The following is a 19,217-nucleotide window of genomic DNA, read 5'->3' on the forward strand; positions in this document are numbered from 1 at the left end:
GTTTTTCTGACTTCAATCCCTAGTTCATGGTGGACTAGATTGTTAAAAGGTAGTTTCGTAAGCATAGTATTTTCACAAGATCTTTTATTTTTAATCATCCAAAAGGACATTTCTCACAGATAACACACCTGGTTTTGTATTGAGCATACTTAAAAAAACACACCTTTGTTTCCTTCCTGCTTTAGTTTGCATGCAAATGTGTCACCTGTTTCTGATAAACTTATTGCAGAACATTTAAAACTGCTTCAGGCTGAGTATCGAGTGCGACCTGCTTCACTGAATATTTCAGCCTTGAGGAATTCTTTGAAGTAATGGTCTGCTAAGTAACTTCACCGCAATGAGCTCAATAGTTCCTCCACACTACTTGCAGAAATGATTTTTTTTCGTTTGAAAAATCGCCTCTACTATACTTATTTGAAAGAGAAATATTTGCAGCATTCAGAAAACGCACTGGAGTGAATCTGTGTGTGTGTGTGTGTGTGTGTGTGTGTGTGTGTGTGTGTGTGTGTGTGTGTGTGTGTGTGGGCAGCAGGAAGGATTTCCACATTTTCCAGCTCTCCCCCCAATCTAATGGGTTATTTGTCATCTGCAGAGTAAAGGATTTTTAAAAGTCAAGCCAGGACTGACTCCCTCCCTATCCTTTCTCTCACCCTCCCTCTCTTTCCCACTACCCCCCTGACACTCGCAATGGGAGATCGATAGGTTATTGATCAACTCTCTCTATCGCCAACCCACCAGACTAATCACCTTAACACCAGCCCAACTCTCCCTCCAACTCTCACTCTCTCTCCTTTCCTCTTACTTTCCCCTACTCCCCTTCTTCCCTGTTGCTCTCTGTTTGTGTCTCTCACTCCGTTGCTTACTGTCGCAGTCAATGTAGAGTAATCGGACACCTTTTTATTCCTATTTGGTGTTGAAGACAGTTTGATGAGTGTTTTCCTCTCTGAAGCAAACTTGCTATCTGTAAAATAATCAAAAGGTTCACCTTTGTACCTCCTCTTTCCAGTTGACAGAAATTAACCAAACACAATCGTTTTGGCTGTAAGTTAGATAAAGAATCATTTCTGCGAGTGCTCTTCATCTTTCTCTCATTTCTCTCCTCCTCTCTCCGCTCCCTGCCTCCATCCCTCTCCGTCTGTCTTTGTTCGAGGGCAAAATCGATGGAGTCTATGAAACCAGCATATTTCTCAGCCTCCTGCTGAAGTAGACCTGAGGGCAACAAACAGAAAAGACGGTTTAAAGTAAATCTCTACATATATACTTGTCTTTATAATGCCTCCTTTTAGTTCTCGCCATTTTTTAGAGATCGTAAGCTCAGTTGGAATATTAAAGCTCAAAGTTTCCACATAGAATAAAGAAAACATCTGTCTTGATATTTAGTCTTTCCCTTTCAAACCATGATTGACTGTAATGCCTTCCAGGTACATTTCCTTTCTATTTGCAGATCCTCTCAAAACAATTTTAAATAAAGACCAAACTTCCTTTATTCTTATAGGGCATCACAATGTGCACATGTAACATGTAAATTCCTCAAATTTAATTTTCACAGACACAAACCTTACCAAAAAATTAACCATATTTGTCTATTGAATAAATGCTCATCATGAGTGAATAACTGCTTCCCAAATCATCAGGTACAACATCCGGGAAGAACCCTGAGTCTGTCTGTTTGAGATCAAGAAAGACAGCAGAGTTGAGGTTTGTTTTGTGTTTCTGATTTTAAATTGTTATCAATTCTGGGCCATGTGAATGATGTCCAATGCATCCCTTTTGGGCACAGGCAGTAAAAAGTCCTCTAGTGGTCCACTAAGCTAATAATCTGATTCTCCACTCTCTGTATGGGGGAGATAAGAGTTTCCCTTATACGCCTCAAACTGCACTGAACGATGTGATGAAAAGCAAATAAACCCGGCAGGAGTAGTGAGGGGACTTATGATCTTTGGACTTTAAATGGTTAGAAGATGGTGTGCTTATTGTTATAGAACTGACATGACTGATGTGGGAAACAATCCAAGAATCTGTTATCCTTTCATATCAAGTTATACTTTTTGACAATATGTCAGTGATTAAGATAAAGGGTCATTTCCAATATTTAAATTGTCTTATTTGCTTTGAAAACACACACACACACACACACACACACACACATAGTATATAATCTTCCAGCCTTTACTTTACTTACAGACTCAAAAGCAGAAACAATACAACTGTACAACACGCATACACACACACACACACACACACACACACACACACACACACACACACACACACAAACACAAACACACACCAACGCAACACCTCACAGGAGAATTGATTGACTACTCTGTCTCAATACATCTCTCCTTCTGTTACTTAGCAACTGGTGCCTGAGAGGATATGGATGCTGGAGAAGTTGTACTCCTGTGCATTTTCTATAATAAAACAATAGTTAAATGAATGTGTCACAATTTAAATATGTGATCTTTTTTGTGTGAATTATAATTCGGAAAAAAAAGTTTGGATGCCGTTTTTGTTATATTGCTGTAAAAGTAAGTCCAAGTTCTTGATGTTTAATACTGCACAGCTATATGAGTTGTGATTTATCAATCAGTGTCAGCATTTGGACAAGTGACATAGATAAGCAATACATGTTCTTACATGTTATATATATCTGCATACGGTACATCGGGTATGGTGTGTGTGTGTGTGTGTGTGTGTGTGTGTGTGTGTGTGTGTGTGTGTGTGTGTATTTACATTCTGATAAACAGACATTTAACTTTCTCCAGTATTGTGTGCACTACTATTTAAATGCATTATTTAACCTTTTATAACTAAATAAATTGTTGATACCAGAAGAGCTTTTTTCCCTATGCAATGTTCATGTCCTCTCATGTAGATTTTAAATAAAGGTGACCTTTTTCTGTAGTCGAGAAAATGGTGAAAAAAGAGTCACTGTTATTTCTAAATAAAAAATAAAAAAACGGGTCAATACAGTTAATGATTTCTGAAACAGACTATATTGAGAAAACATAAGACAATTGTTTCATTATAACATTAAAGTGCTTCTTATCCTTTAACATCTGATTTATTTGGTGTTTACTGAATTTCTTCTAGGGATTGATTAAATATCTTTGATCTTGATTCTGATTTGCACTCCAGGTTTTTTTTAATTTTATCAAAGCATTCCTCTGTTGTATTTAACCTAAACCGCTTCAAAAAGCAGAATTTGGCTTTAAGTCATTAAAGACATTAAAGAGTGTTTTATATTGTATAATGTTAAAGCCTATACTGACTGGAGGATACAGGCCAGTACAAAGGGCATATTTCGAGGTAAATGCACTAACAAATATCGATACATCAAATGAGAAAGACCTGATTAAAGACAAATCAAGGAAATAATGTGGATGGTTTCAAGTATTGTTTCTCAATTATTATTTTCATACATAATTGTAGAAAGTTTAGAATAAAGAAAATGTTCAGGGCAGTTATAATGACTGTCTTAAATTCTGTAAACTTACTTTGTTCTTTTTTTATCAAATGGAAAAAACAACAACATTACCTGCATTGTGTGAATCTAATCAATAACATTTGAACCCAGGCTTTTAGAATATGTAACTAATTCAACATGGCATGTTACCTGGACAGCAGATGAGACTTTAGTGGGTTAAACAAACACATTCAATCTTCGTCCAGAAACCAGCTGCAGTGTAACAATTAAGCATGCGGGGCACCCGAGTTTCAAACGTCTTCATTGTAATTAAATATGAGATTTGTTTTGCTGTTATAGTAGTCTTTGACTGCAGACTACAAATCCAAAACGAGGATATAATCTACAAATGTAAAATAAACTAAACGTGCGCATTTCAGACGCCTCGTGATGGCCTTTTAATGACAACCGTCATGGAAAACTCCCACAAATTACGAGCTCAAAGAAATGCGTTCAAACAAAAGTAACCCAATTATAGCTTAAAGTAAATTCCTCGTATTGTGTTTCATTGTATCATATCAAAAAACAATTTTGTTTCCCCTTTAATCGACACAAATAGCTTCTTCCTGTGAACCGCTCGAGTGCACGTGGCTAAATGACGGGCCCACGCTCATATCATTATTAACCTTATTGAAAGGAGGAGGAAGCTCACGTTTTTAATTGCTCTGCTCAATAGATATAAAACAACACGGCTGAGATTTATTTTTCAAACACACTGGAGTTTCATGTGCTACAGGTCAAACTCGACCATTGAAGGGATCTCACACAAATGCCTCATGTTTAGCAAACAGAGCAGATCGAGATTGAAGTGATCGATGATCAATATATTGAACGCTGCGATCCATTTCTGAACTTTGGGGGTGGAACAGCTTCACCACGGAGTTTTATGAAAATCAGAAATAACAGCCTGCATGCATTGTTTCCGGTTTCATTAACGGGCCTTTTTGAATTATTGTTGACCCCGTACCCTTAATAAAATATATGTGATTAAAGTAGAGCATACAAAACAAAAACTTCAGATATATCATCAAATCTGAGTAGCTAATAAACGCGAGGCTTGTTTTTTGTTTGAGGACAGGAGGCCTGCAGAATTATTTTTCTCAAAGAGAAGGTTTATGTATGTGTCTAAGACAGTCCATGTCTGGTCAGATAGTTTCATTATTTCGTTAAAATAAGAATCCTTCAATATTAAATACAGCCTACTGTTGATAGATATTTTTTATAACCCGTAAGCAATTTTTATTTGGGGGTTTAAAATGGACCCCACCACCAAAGCCACTATCGCCCAATAAATATAAAACATTATTTTATATTGTATTTATTCCTCTAAACTTATAATTTATTCAATTTAAAGAGTTGAAAAATATTGTAAAATGATTATTACATTTAATTTAGCAAAGTACTTTGGCTATCTATTTATAAGCGCAGGTTAAAACATTTGTTTATGTACAAGCTTTATGAGGATGAATTGAAATATCTTTCTTTTCCGTAAAGACTACTTAATGCCTCCAGACAGTTTACTTAATTCCTGTCGACAATATAGAACATCAATTGACACAAGAGGCTATTGGCTTTAACAAACGTTCAACGTTTTTCAAATGAATAACCTAAACTCGGTTTGTACACACACACACACACACACACACACGCACGCACACACACACACACACACACACACACACACACACACACACACACACACACACACACACAGAGCGCCTGTAGCCTATTTTCAATAGCCTACTAATACTATAATTATTACAGTAGTTGAAGTACTAGTAGCCTATAATTAAAAAATTACATCGACAATGAAACTAAACTTTTCGTTGTTAAGCCCATATGCTACTTTAGACTTCATCTGATTTACGTCACATTAGTTTAATGATTTCGGCCGAACTGTTGCAATTTATTGTCAAAACATATTTCTTTTTAAAATACACTCAAAAATGTTGTACATTTCAATTAATATTAACTAAATGGCTACTCAAGCCGACCTTGTTGTCCTCCAAACTATACGTGTGTCTTAGAAAAACGTAAATAACGCATAAGGTTGGGACAAATTGGACTTTATGTCCAGGCCTTGTGAACTTCCTCCGATCAAACCAGCGTTCTATTCTGTCATTGGTCTGCCACGCTGGTATCCTAACTTACTTTGAGACCTGCATTACCTCCCCCCACCCCGCATCCACCCACCTTCACTGGCCAGCGCCATGTCATTAATCTCTGTCAATCAATACTTCGATCAGGTTTATCACTAAGCGCATAAATGCAAAAACATAAAGTCCGTGGGAAAACAAAGTTTATCTGTATGGAACTCCTGTATCCAGAAACTGATAGCCAACTCACTGTATTCATACAGTAGGCTATATAAGTAGTATAAGTCCATGTCAGGCCATCACCTGCCTAAATGTCACCTGTTTGCGGCTGCACGAGAGCAACACGTGCAGACAAAACGTAAAAAACACCATTAGCCGAATATATAAAATAAATGCATCCTTATATATAAGTACGCAGGATTAATGAAAACCATGACAGAAATTGCGAATGACTTGTTTTCGTTATCGGCGTTCTTCTCAATGAGAAAATATGTTAAGAGCAATCTGATCGAGCCCGCCCCACATTTTAAATACGCGCGCGCCTCTCTCCAAGCACGCGGCTCAGTCTGCTCTTAGTGTGAGCGCTCATGGACCAGAGATGAGATATCACCCCGGAGAGCACCCGTCCACATGAACGCATAAAGCGCCAAGGCGCCGCAAAGACTCTCGGTTCTGAAGCTTTATCGGAACATCCGAATTTATCGGAACCTCTCTGGATTGATCGGAAAATCTTAATCAATGGATTGGCTTTCAAACGGTTTGGTCATTTTGTCTCTCCAGGAGGACTATAGGGGTTAAACAGAGCGCGTGTGAGAGACAGGAGTGAAAGGGAGAGCCAGGGGGTGAGGGTGGGGAGGGTGGGATAGGGAAACATATCGTTTCAACAATGGAGCTCACCATGGAGAGCCTGCACAGCGTCTCCTCACACTCTCAGGCGGGAGACCTCATGAGCTCTCCGCACGCGCGGCCGTCCCCTTCTCCTAGCTCGACTCCTCGGAATCTGGTCTCGCACGCTCCCGGCGCGCGGTCAGCCATGGTTTCCGGCATGGCATCGCTCCTGGAGGGCTCTGGCGGAGACTACCGGACGGACCCATCTGCACTGTCCGGACACCTGCACCCTTCCATCAGCATGTGCGAGAACGGGATGAGCCTAAGCAACACGTACACCACTCTGACCCCTCTACAACATCTACCTCCCATATCCACCGTCTCAGATAAGTTTCACCACCCGCACTCACACCACCACGCTGCAGCCCATCAGCGCCTTTCTGCTGGGAACGTCAGCGGCAGCTTCACGCTGATGAGGGATGACCATCGGGGACTCGCCTCCATGGGCAACTTGTACAGCCACTATCCCAAGGAGATGTCAGTGTCTGGGATGGGTCACGGCTCGCTCTCGCCGCTATCCAGCGGGCTGGGTTCTTTGCACAACTCCCAGCAGCCGCTCTCAGCATACGGGCCGAGCGCACACCTCTCCACCGACGCGAAGATGCTCTCTCCAGTGTCCGGGTTTGAGTCCCACGCCTCCATGCTGTCCCGAAGTGACCAAGAGCACCTGGCTAGGAGTTTAGGGGGACATGGCCACGGTATGATCTCCAACCTTAACGGCATGCACCATCACCCGCACAGTCACCTCCACTCGCAGGCGAACGGCGCGGTGATGCTGGGGGACCGAGAGAGGCTTGGCCACGGAGCCGGACAGGGAGGGACAGGATCAGGCATCCAGGCGGAGGAAATCAACACAAAGGAGGTGGCTCAGCGGATAACGGCCGAGTTAAAACGGTACTCCATCCCTCAGGCCATATTCGCCCAAAGGATCTTGAGTCGATCCCAAGGAACCCTCTCAGACCTGCTTCGCAATCCTAAACCCTGGAGTAAACTCAAGTCAGGCCGCGAGACCTTCAGGAGGATGTGGAAGTGGCTGCAGGAGCCCGAGTTTCAGCGGATGTCTGCTCTGCGGCTGGCCGGTAAGATACTGCCCATCTAGAACAATTATTGCACATTAACACTGATCAATATGAAATACAAACCATGTCTAATGTGATCATACAAATAGGCACACTAAACTTTGCGGGTCTAAAAAAAGATTCAGCACCACGGACAGTTCAACCGGATAAACGAAGCGCGAGAGTCACTAACACAAACCGCATCCTTATTTCCTGTAATCAGTAACTTTATAAATGGCTTACAGAGAGAGAGGGGAAGAGAGAGAGAGAGAGAGAGAGAGAGAGAGAGAGACAGTAAAAGCCAAATCCTACTGAATATTTTGCTATAGAAAAAAAAGTAATGATTCATCAAGCGCCTTTATTTGTGTTAACTGCGTCGACTTAATTCGCAGTTCTATGTTTTTAATCGGCACACAGCAAATCTCCATTGATTCACAATAAAACTAGGAAATAGGTTCCTTATATCCCCCCCTCTCTGTGTCTGTGTCCGACCAGAGACCTACATCGGTATAGGGGGAGGTGGTAGTGGGGCTACTGGGCCAAATAGTTGCGCGCTGGAAGCGGGGTGACCCCAGGCTGCCTGATCAATACGCCAGTTCCCACTCTCGCTTTTAAATGTGGCACACGGATCGATACTCGTATCAGAGCTGAAAGACGCAATAACCGCACTCTCTCAGGCTTTTCATTTAATACTCTGTAAGTACATTGTCCAGATGTGGAGACATACACAGGTGTGATTGCTGGAAGTTATGACAGATGTAACAGTCAAAAGAGCTGCTTTGGCCAAGTATGACGACAATTGTTTAAGAATTTCATTCGTTACAAAATGTAAAACATATCAAATTAATTCCTCCTCTCCTCCTCATCTGATAAATCCAGATGTGAAAAACCCCATTAAAAAACCAGGCTGATATTGAAAAAAGTGAACCTCCAAGATGGCCTGTATATCATCCCCAGATCAATTTAAAGGCAACCTATAAGCTGCATGTACTGTTCTGATGAAATATTGATTGCAATTGACAACGACCAGTATACAGGAGGAGGAGAAACAACATAGACAATATGGTTTTGATTGATACTGAAAATCACAGGGGATAGAAATAAAGAACAAAAATAACGTGCACTACATGAAAGCTACAAATATATGTTTCTGTATCAACTTCTATGCCATGTCTTTTAACAAGGCATCCACACATAGATAGATAGATAGATAGATAGATAGATAGATAGATAGATAGATAGATAGATAGATAGATAGATAGATAGATAGATAGATAGATAGATAGATAGATAGATGAGGGTATAAGGATTAGAGTCTGAGGCTGTGAGTGTCATTAATAGTGTAGCTCTGTCCTCTCAGTGTTTGCCTGGCTTTGCACATAGGAGATCAATAAGGCCGTTTCCCCTTCCCAACCCCCTTCTCTCCTACTCCCCGGTGCTCTCTCTCTCTCTCGCTCTCTGAAGCATATGGCAATAATATCACTAATCTTTCACTTGTTAACCTGGCAACAGACAAGCAGGATGTTTTGCTTCAGGAGATTGGCGCTGTAGAACAAAACAAAACAAAATAACTGAATGGAGGGCGATGAGGAGAGAGTGGATGTGAACAATACATACAGCCATTTTCCACTCTTGCAGTTCTCCAACAGTACCAGATCTATCTTTTAATGCCCATCAAAACTCGCTCCTAGCACTGAAAGATTAATACCAGTCTGCTGCTTCTCATATTTTCTAAAGAATCCAAAATGAACAAATTGGAACGTACAAAAATCCAGCTTAAGTACAAAGGCAAGAAAAGCAAAATTGGCATGTGAAAAAAGAGCTGGAGGAGTCAGGAGATGCCATTGATTGAGCGAGGGGCAGGCAGGTTTGGGCTTTGTGTGAACAGCCAGATAGAGGCAGGGTAGTGAAAGGATCAATACGCACCTTAATAATTGATAAGTATATGGGAGACAGAGGGGAAGAAAGAGAGAGGCAGAGAGTGGTGGTGGTGTAAGCGCTTGTAACAGCATCTTCTGTAGGTAAGCAAAGTCCAATCTGTGGTTAACAGCCGAGGACCACACACACACACTGACCTAATACCACAGCAGATAGGGTGTAAGTGGGTTTTAAACAATGATGTTTGCACCCAAAAACATCCTGTGAAATAACAGCATCACACATGTGGTGTAGAGATGGTGTATGGTGAAAACCCACTTCTGAACATGTTTATAAAGGGACAAAAGCAGCAAATCTTGCGTTTTTTACCAGAGAAATAGAATATTTGTCAGTGAAATCAGGGCAGGGAGGCTGGTGTTTACAAACAAACATAAAAGATAAGAGCTTAAGGCATCACAGTCAGACAAAGAGCATCAGCACTTCTATTGAATCATAGTAATGAGTGCTTTCTGCTCATGTCAGCGAATCCTCAAAGCAATCCAAGGTTGTGATGTCATTTGATTTTAAAGGTTGCAATGCTTTATGGGGTTTTGTAATGTGCTTTTATAGAGGCATGCAAGCACATTTCATCCAGTGTGTGTGCCCGTGTGTGCAAGTGCTTTAACATGCACATGTATGTGTGTGGGTGTGTGACTGGGTTATAGAGTGTGTCTGCACTATACATTGTTCAGGCTTATCTGACTCACTCTGAATCGGTATTGATTTCCTCTCTTCTGCTCTCCTCGGCTCTCCCTCCCTCCATCCTCCCCCCTTCTCTCTCTCCTGGCTCTGTACCAGCATCAGCAACGCAGATCCACTGCCTTTCTACCCCTATTTCATATCTGCTCCTTGGTCATCTCTGTGTGGGTGTGTGTATCAGGCAAAGCTCATTTTCGTAATGCTGGCACACTGGTTGGAAATATTTTGACAATGTTATTTTGATGAATGAGACGGAGTGTGTCCTGACTTGTAAAAACGCTTGATTGATAGAACAGCAGAGCATAAAACAGGGTGTATTAGTTGGAATAAATATTTTAAATTACCTTTTGACATATATAATATATGTGGCACTCCCCCCCCCCTCAAAAAAAAAAAAAAGTTTTCAAACATACCAAAGTACACACAAATATAAATATATGTATAGGATGAAGGTTAGAGTTTAAAAGTGCTTGTCTGTATGGCTATAGGTCATACAACTATTTGATTTAGTTCTTCCACTTTCCCTTACTGCCTCACTCATTATACATTTCCCATAAATATGTTACACAGTAGATTTTGCTTTTTTGATGTATCTCTGAATCCAATCAGTATTTATGAGTAGAGTCTGACTTTATTTTTGAAGTGCTTTGTGTCTGACAGAAAAGGCCTTGCACGATGCAGCCAATAAAAGGTGGAAAACAAAACAAAACAACCAATTTAAGTTAAATTAAGCATTTTGAAATGAAAGTAATGTCATGGTAATATTTTCTGAGAGAGAAAAGTACAGTATTGCGTAGAAGCCCCATCTGTATGGTTGTGGGGGGTGGAGAAAGTGTGTGTGTGTGTGTGTGTGTGTGTGTGTTTTCAGGTTTGTAATTTTGAGAAAGGCAGCATTTTAGCAGAACCTCATTTGAGTTGAATCTCAACAAAGTGTCTAATCTAAGCCATTCTTTGTGTGCATCTGCCAAGCAAGACTTCGTTTCTTAAACTCGGAATTGGGATTTTAAACCTAATTTGTTTTAAATATTTTCTCGTCTCTGGGGCTTCGATTATTGTGAGTTTTTCACGCTGATAACAAAAAAAGAAAGAAAAAATCGATTTAATTTCAATCTGAAAACTACATAAAAATACAAAAACCGTCCTTCCGTTGATTGAATCATTTAAAGAGACTTTCTTTTGTGCTCCCATATAAATATTAAAGTTAAAAACCCGAAACATAAACCGCTGAAATTGCTGGTCTATTTATGAGAAAACAAATTCTCATGGCTATTTTTTTTGAAGCGTCTCGGAAAACATTCTTGTGAAATATTTTCACTTTCCCTCGGCAGCTGTTTCGACTCGCAGCCTATTATTTAGGCTACTATTAAGTCAAACTTTAAATAAAACAATTCATTTGGAGTTGTTTTCGAGTTAATAAAGTCAATTATTATTTGCTTGGAAATAAAGGAGAGGCAATAAAAACGAGTTAAAGTAGCCTTTTACAGCCGCCGATAGATTTGTGACAGACTATAAGGCCCGCATCACTCGTCTCAACAAGACAACACTGGCTTTACATCGACTAATAAACGAACGTTTTCAAATAATCCAATCGTGATCGATAAAAAGTATTTTTAGGAAGAATAAGACGGATTCCCCGCTGCTGTGTGTTCATTCAAACGGCTACCCGGGCGTTTGTTGTCCTCCCCAGGAATGAATAGTCCTATAATCTGATCAATATAATCAATAAGCGTATACATCTAAGAGGTGTGACAGAGAGTGATTGACGCCAAACTGTTTCTCGCCTGCAGTCGTCCGTCCAGGGCGGGAGAGGGCCCGTCTCACCGGACACAAAGCCCGGTCTCATCCGTCCGTCCAGCCGTCGACTAGCAGCAGCACGGTGCGGTTAGTTCACCGTCTGCCCACTCCCCATGCCCCTCATCCTCAACACACACACACACACACACACACACACACACACACACACACACACACACACACACACACACACACACACACACACACACACACAGACAAACTACAAGTTTAGAGTGCACTCTTGGATTTAGGCTATTAATTGATGTTAACATGATGTGTTCTTTTCGGCCTTTTGATGATTTGGGTCACATTTACTCTGCCTTACACATCACAGGCTTTTTGCACTGTAATACACGGAAGAAACAAGAACACATCTTGAATCACACTCAAAAATGTTTTTTTTCTTTTTCTTTCTTGCTTCTGCTGTTTTAGCGCCACTATGTAGAGTTTGAAACTTTGCTCCTTTGTCTGGTGAAGAAGGAAAGGTGTTCAATTATAGGGGTCAATGCAGCACAAGAGTAATGTGGAAAGTGTAGCCTCCAGTCCAGTGTTGGAATGGATTTTAAAGCGAAATAGGTTGTGACTTGTCACTTAACTTTTTGAATAGAGAAAAAAACAACATCTATACATAATTCTGGATTTAAAAAAAATAAAGTTATCCATCAGTTTGACTTTCGTTGTGCATATGCAGTCTGGAACTTAGGCCACTATGAGCTGATTTTTTCAGTAGAAATATGGGAAGCTATAGCTTTCAAAATCTGTGAACAATTTGAAGACCGTGAACAACTTGATTCAATAGATACCTGTAATGTGACATAACAAATAGCAAAGTCAAGAACCATTTTATGATCTCATCTTCATGTATAAGTAAACATTCTTATAGAGACAAACCACTTCATTGGTAAAGCAGAGAATCTCATAAAGGAGACATAATACACAATTTAACAAAGCCGGTGAGTTAATCTCTGGATCAGAGAGGGGCTTTGAGAACATCTGAGTGGCGATTGTTTGAAGCGTTTTAGCAACATATGAAAGAGAGGACATGGGCAAGTGCCACTTGAGACTGCTGAGCGTTACCGCTTGTCACTTCAGAAAAGCCCATTTGGTAATGAGACGACTAAAGATAGCCCACAACCATGAGGTTCTCATCTCAAGAGACATCGCTTTAATGAGCAGCTCCCTCTTTACATTCCCGGTGGTCCTATTCATTGCTGGGGGAGAGGACTCGAGAAGTCTTATTGGAAATGTATCTATTGATTATCTGAAATATGTATTGACCCAACCAGAACTGTGTGCTAACTCCTCTTTTGGTCAGTGCAGCTGCAAAGCTATAGGCCTCAGAACAACATTGAAGCAGATTGAAGGAGAACCAGAGTGGTGTTGGCATTGTAAAATGGCCGGTAGCACGAGTTGTTGGAAAACAGGCATTACATATTAAATTATCACTATATTAGCACTAGCATTCAGTCATTACATTAGGGAGTATTGAGTTTGGGTCGAGACAGCACTTAGAGAGCCTCGAGGAGATCCTGGCATGGCTGGGCCCTGAACCAATTGAATAAACGTTCCATGAAATGGTTCTGAAGTGCGGATCAATCAATAAAGGGGCAATCAATCTGAGGGCAAATTAAAACAATTGAGAAAAACAACAAGAGGAAAACAGTAGAAATAGAGAAGGCATGGAGTGGTGCGTGATGTATAGGGAAATATAGTTTGCTGCTGAGGTAAACTATCTGCGTTATTAATTATGCTTTGCTTGCAGGAACAAAGCATGAACAATGGCAATGCAAACACATGCACACTCACACAGGCATGCATACACATGTGCACGTTCATATTGATCCCCCTCACAGTCAAATCTGTTTACTGCTGTTGTCTAAACCTGCTGTACAGTCATCAATCATTTGCATACTCCCCCTTCACACTGCAACCACTTTTTCTCCTATACTTTCTCATGTTTCCTCCTCCTTCATCCTTTTCCAACTTTTTTTTTTTAATTTCACCTTTACGCAAGCCATATACTTTTTTGTCTGACATATCATTTGACATTCCTGGGTGTGTCCTCCTCAGCTCTCAGACTGGATGACTGCCACTTTTTTCCGCCACATCTCCTTTGTTCTTCCACAGATAAACAATTTCTTCTTCATCTTTCTGTCACAAAGGCGCGGTCGCGAGATGCAACTCCCCGATGCGAGACGGTGCACGCGCTCACGGCACACGCACGATCACAAACGTACACAAACGCGCAAACACACTGACGCACCCACACACACACACATACACACACACACACACACACACACACACACACACCTCGGTCTTACGGATCGAAGGGGATCGATCGGGTGGGGAAGGGAGCCCTGATTACTGGACCACGTGTTCAGGAGAAAACCGCGGAAAATCGATCATTGCAGCTTTTTAGGGCAGCAGAACAGAACAGACTCCCTCCAGTCTTCCCAGCGCGAGCCGAGAGCCTACTGACGGTGCAGCCAAGCACGAGCGAGCGCTTCTTTGTCAGCATTTCACATCTCGCCCCCCAGTTTTAACCAGACACACAGTGGAAACTATTCATCCACCAAAACAACAGATAAGAAAACGTTATAATCAGACCTGCAAAACAGGATTATGCCTAAATGAATAACAATACAATATTAATCATCTGCTTACATCAATTTACATCACTGTAGGGGTTGCATATCATTCAACTGTACAGCCCGCTTTGCATTACTAGCCTTCTGATGACAGCATTAAAGCCCTCAGTAAGTTTTCAAATTGATTTCCTATCCTCCTGGTGGCCACTGGTTTCACTTCATTTCATCTCACTTTGAAAATCAACTTGTAGGGATTTGAAAATGGTTTAAATGGAGAATCCATCCCAGAAAGAAGAACAACCAGGCTACTAAATGTTATTGTCATGTTCTATACCATTAAATATACTACCCCGGGTGGAGCATTCAATCACAGTTAAACTAGATAGTACTAAGAAGTGAAATTTGTCGAGTTGCCCTGCAAAAAATTGCCTTGACCTACAAAGATTTACATTTATTTGATTTAAAATCATAATGTTAGTTTGTTTCTTCCTTGCATCAAAAGTAATTTAAGTCCTACACCTTGGAGCGCTCTCAAACACACCAACAGCTAAATGTTTCCAAACAGTTTAGAGAAGGCTACCATGCAGGTTTCAGAAAATTAAGCATATTTACCTCGCTGACCTGCACACAATATTTGCCAAGAAAACACAGATCGCTTATTTTAGATCCCCTCCGTGTAAAAAATGCACATTTTGCCTGGACAATGAAATCACTGTCTTTAACAAGCATTTTTTATTTGGCTTTTAATACAACTTTAAATCAAAGTAATTGAAATATTCCAGGAGTATTTCAGCCACAATTGAACATTTATATTGTGATCCCAATTTCACACGAATCATCTAAATGTGATGTTTTTACTCACTGTTGTAGATTCATTGCCTTTCTTTCTTCCTTTGCACTTTTCCATTCTGCCTGTAGTAGTTTGCATGCCATCTTGTAACCATCTTGTAACCTTCCTTGAGTTTTAACAACAAATGATTTCCTTTCTACTTGTATGAGTTAGTCATAGTATACATTCACATTGTAACTAGCTTATTATATTCAAAACAAATTATGCTTTTATCACATCGTTGATCAGTTTTCAACAAATTCTATCCTTTGTGTTCAGTACATTTACATGACCGCAAAGTGTTTTGATGGGAATTCCAATTCTTTTATCTTCCCATCTCCCTTTCCTCTCCCCAGCATGTAAACGGAAGGAGGAGGATAGAGGACGAGAGCGTAACCAGGTGCCAAAGAAGCAGCGACTGGTCTTCACAGACCTGCAGCGTCGTACCTTGGTAGCCATCTTCAGAGAGAACCGCAGGCCTTCCAAGGAGATGCAGGTCACCATCTCGCAGCAGCTGGGCCTGGAGCTCTCTACTGTCTCCAACTTCTTCATGAACTCACGCCGTCGCTCTACAGACCGCTGGGACACAGAAGAGCTTGGTCATGGGCTGCACGGTCATGGGCTTACTAACCACGGAAACAGCAGCAACAACAGCGCCTCGCAGATTCATCCTGGTACCTCCTCTGCTACCACTTTCTCTAAAGCCTGACGGAGACAGGGCGAACTGTTGAACACATGAGGATGGAGGGGTGGTGGTGTTTGTCACTAAAGCAGGAGGCTCTAATTCCAGTCATGCAAAGCTACAGGGTGTGTAGCTCCAAACCACTCATTTGATTCATCTGCTCAAAGTGCTGATCACTTGTGCAGATTAATCAGAGCCTCTCAATGCTGCATGTGTGTTGTTTTGAGGTTAAATCTATTTCAAAATGTGACTCTTGAAACCAAAGATCCAGTAGCTTTTAAGAGAGTCACACTCATACAATCACATGTGGCTCTTTTTTAAAACCACCTGAAAACCAAAGAAGCCCCAAATCACACTGTCTGTTAAAGCCTTGTGAAGGGAGGATGTAGCTTTAAGATGTTAACGCACCAAAGAATAAATAAAACATCACTGTAAGACAGGAAACCCTGACCTGCCATGCATCAGTTACCCCCAATCAGCTAGAAATCAGACAGCAGGTGCATTTAACTAGGCTGTGATCAAACAGTCTTTATTTCAGTAAAGCTGATTGAGAGCTGCGTTTGTGTGTCAAGTGTCTGTTGACCTGCTAACCACATACCACATTGCGGCTCTGCATTACTGCATGTGTGTCATGCGTGTGCATGTGTGTAATGTTCACGTGCTGTGTGTGAGCTGTAATTCCTCTGCAGTGATCTGGTTGATATGAGCTACAACGCCACCTGCTGTCCATTTAAAGCAAATCTGAACATGATGCAGAGTAGATTTCTGTCAGGACTTGCACACTAATATCTTGTTTGAGCGTCACTGTAGCTCTTCAAACAGAAACCTAACAGATACACGTGATAAAACACAACAAACTCTTTGATAAACATTTGAACGTTTGTTTCTTAAGACTGTCTTGTGTAAGGCAACATGGCCGTAGAGAGAGGTTATTTTCAGGTTACAAATGGAGAACAATCAAACAGGGATTACACTCCCAACATTAAAAAAGGAGGAGGGTCTGCTCTGTTCTAGTGGCCAAACTTTGAGGTCAAATGTCACAATATAGGATCCTGAGTGCCAATGATGTTTGCCTCTTTATGATAATCAGAGAACAGGTGCAGCCCGCTCAGTCACCATGCGCCCCGCCACGTCTGACCTGTGTCACTACAACTGGGGGCACTTCGCCTATTCCATACCTCAGAAACACATTGATGTGATAGACATGAAACACAATGAAAATGACTGTAAATAATCTTTAATTTCTTCTCTGTCTAATGTATTCTCTATTTATCTATCTCTTGCCACTCCCCTGTGTCCTCCTTCTTTTTTCCCTCCTTAACTATTGATGCGGGTAATTATAGTACCATAGACACACGGTTTCTCTCATGTGACTATTGTGCTATGTTGTGCTGAAACTATATGTAAAGAAGCACCTTGTGGACAAAATGTACGAACTTAAAGAAGAAAAAAATCAACATGTCATTGACTAATCCTATGCACAGACAGGAAGTGAAGTGACATACTGTGCATATTTGTGAATATGTGTGATAGGATAAACGGACCTCTTTGTGGATCTCTGAACTTTAAACTCTTTGAACTTGACTGCCTCTGCATACCTCTGCTGATGGTGACTTTTTTGGATACCACGAGAGCCGCCTCATTTTGTTTGTGTATTTCAAATTTTGATTTATGTGTGGGCAAAGCCACTTGTTGTGTAGCATCTTCTAGCGGGAGATAATCATATTAGAGAGGAGACGCAGACAGGAAGGTGCAGCAGGGGAGGCGGGAGCTTCTAAGGCCCATCATGAGACTGGAAGGAAACATTCCTCTATAGTTTGGGTTCTGGTTGTTTTGAAGTGCACTATTACAGATACCCTGTTAGAGGTGTCATTTAGGACTCTAGAGGCAGGAGGGAAAAACCGATATTTTCAGATACAGATGTTTGAAAATTAACAGCAGAGAGTTAGTGATGGAAACAGGTGTGTGTGTGTGTGGCGCTACCTCACAGAATAGAGTGGACTGTGACACAGCCATCAATACCAAAGATACTTCAAGCCTGCCCTGTTCACACTGGATCTGGGACATGCACACACTGACACTACACCCATGCAAACTCACAAAGAAGGCGAAGGTATGCATCTGAGTCCACATACACACTTCCACAGAGCAGTCATGCCGCATAATAAACACAGATGTGTTTGTTATGTGGTAAGAGTTGAGTGCCTTTTTCCTTCAACCAGGGGTGGGACTGCTCTGCATGCAAACATACATAATCACAAATATATATATACACGTGGTGTCTAAAACAAAGGGGGCACATACTTTGTGTAAAGGGGGTTTAACACAAGTGGGGACCTCATTGCATTGCAAGACACTTTTGTTTGATTTCAAAGAGCACTTTTTTCAGATAATGAGGGAATAAGATTGTTTGTCAGCTCCATTTTTTTTGTTGCACGTTTTTATGTGATACACACATTCACACACACTCCCACTAGAGATATTTTTGTGTAATTTGTAATCCGAGTGTAGGTGTGTGTGTGTGTATCTGACTGTTTACAAAGCCCTCTGACCCAGCTGTATCATTGACTCACATCTAAACTCAACCTGTTTAACAACCTATCGATGATCAGTTGATACATGAAGTCCTTTCATCTCCAAAAGACACATGAAACCCGCTGGTCACCCCCATCCATACAAACCCTCTCTGCTGGTACCTCTGTCCAGGGTAGCATCACAACAAGGCAGGCAAGTGTAGACAATTCATCTTGATATACCTCAAATCTTTAACGTAAAGGTTCATGTAAACAATAACGAAAATGTCTAGCAATGAGTGACATTAAAGTCACGGCGAAATGATTGTTCCATTGTTTTCATTTCTTTAAGGGAGTGTGTGCAGTATGAGCTGTATTAAGGCTCGACATCATTTGAGTTAGTGGATTTATTGTTTGTAGGTTTGCACGTTGTCCTTTTTGGAGTTAATAAAAAACTTCATGGTGTATTGAGAATTACAGTAGTAAAGAATGAATACACAGGATTAAAGCAATGATAAAATTGTTTAAGATCAAGAAAAATTAGGACAGTTCAACAACATTTATTTATGCTTTACATCATTTTCTGGCATATTTTGTGTTGAAAGAATGTCTCATAGGTGTGTTAAAGTGATACCCATATTTAAAAAAGAAAAGAAAAAAAAGAGTACCAACCACAGCACC

General features: G+C 40.9%; 1 protein-coding gene across 2 annotated transcripts; it reads left to right on the top strand.

The window, feature by feature from the left end:
• The first annotated feature begins 6,171 nt into the window (after positions 1-6,171).
• On the top strand, positions 6,172-18,865 carry onecut3b (one cut homeobox 3b). 2 transcript variants are annotated; one of them, XM_079349502.1, is made up of 3 exons: positions 6,172-7,532; positions 11,915-12,003; positions 15,698-15,856. In XM_079349502.1, the coding sequence occupies exons 1-3, from the start codon at positions 6,452-6,454 to the stop codon at positions 15,794-15,796; spliced, it is 1,269 nt and encodes a 422-aa protein (XP_079205628.1). In that variant the 5' UTR covers positions 6,172-6,451; the 3' UTR covers positions 15,797-15,856. The 2 variants fall into 2 exon arrangements, with proteins under 2 accessions (XP_079205628.1, XP_079205627.1); XM_079349501.1 differs by lacking the exon at positions 11,915-12,003 and having other exon boundaries at positions 15,698-18,865.
• Positions 18,866-19,217: the final 352 nt, after the last annotated feature.

This window comes from Symphodus melops, assembly GCF_947650265.1.
Source record: "Symphodus melops genome assembly, chromosome: 7".
NCBI classification, from domain to species: Eukaryota; Metazoa; Chordata; class Actinopteri; order Labriformes; family Labridae; genus Symphodus; species Symphodus melops.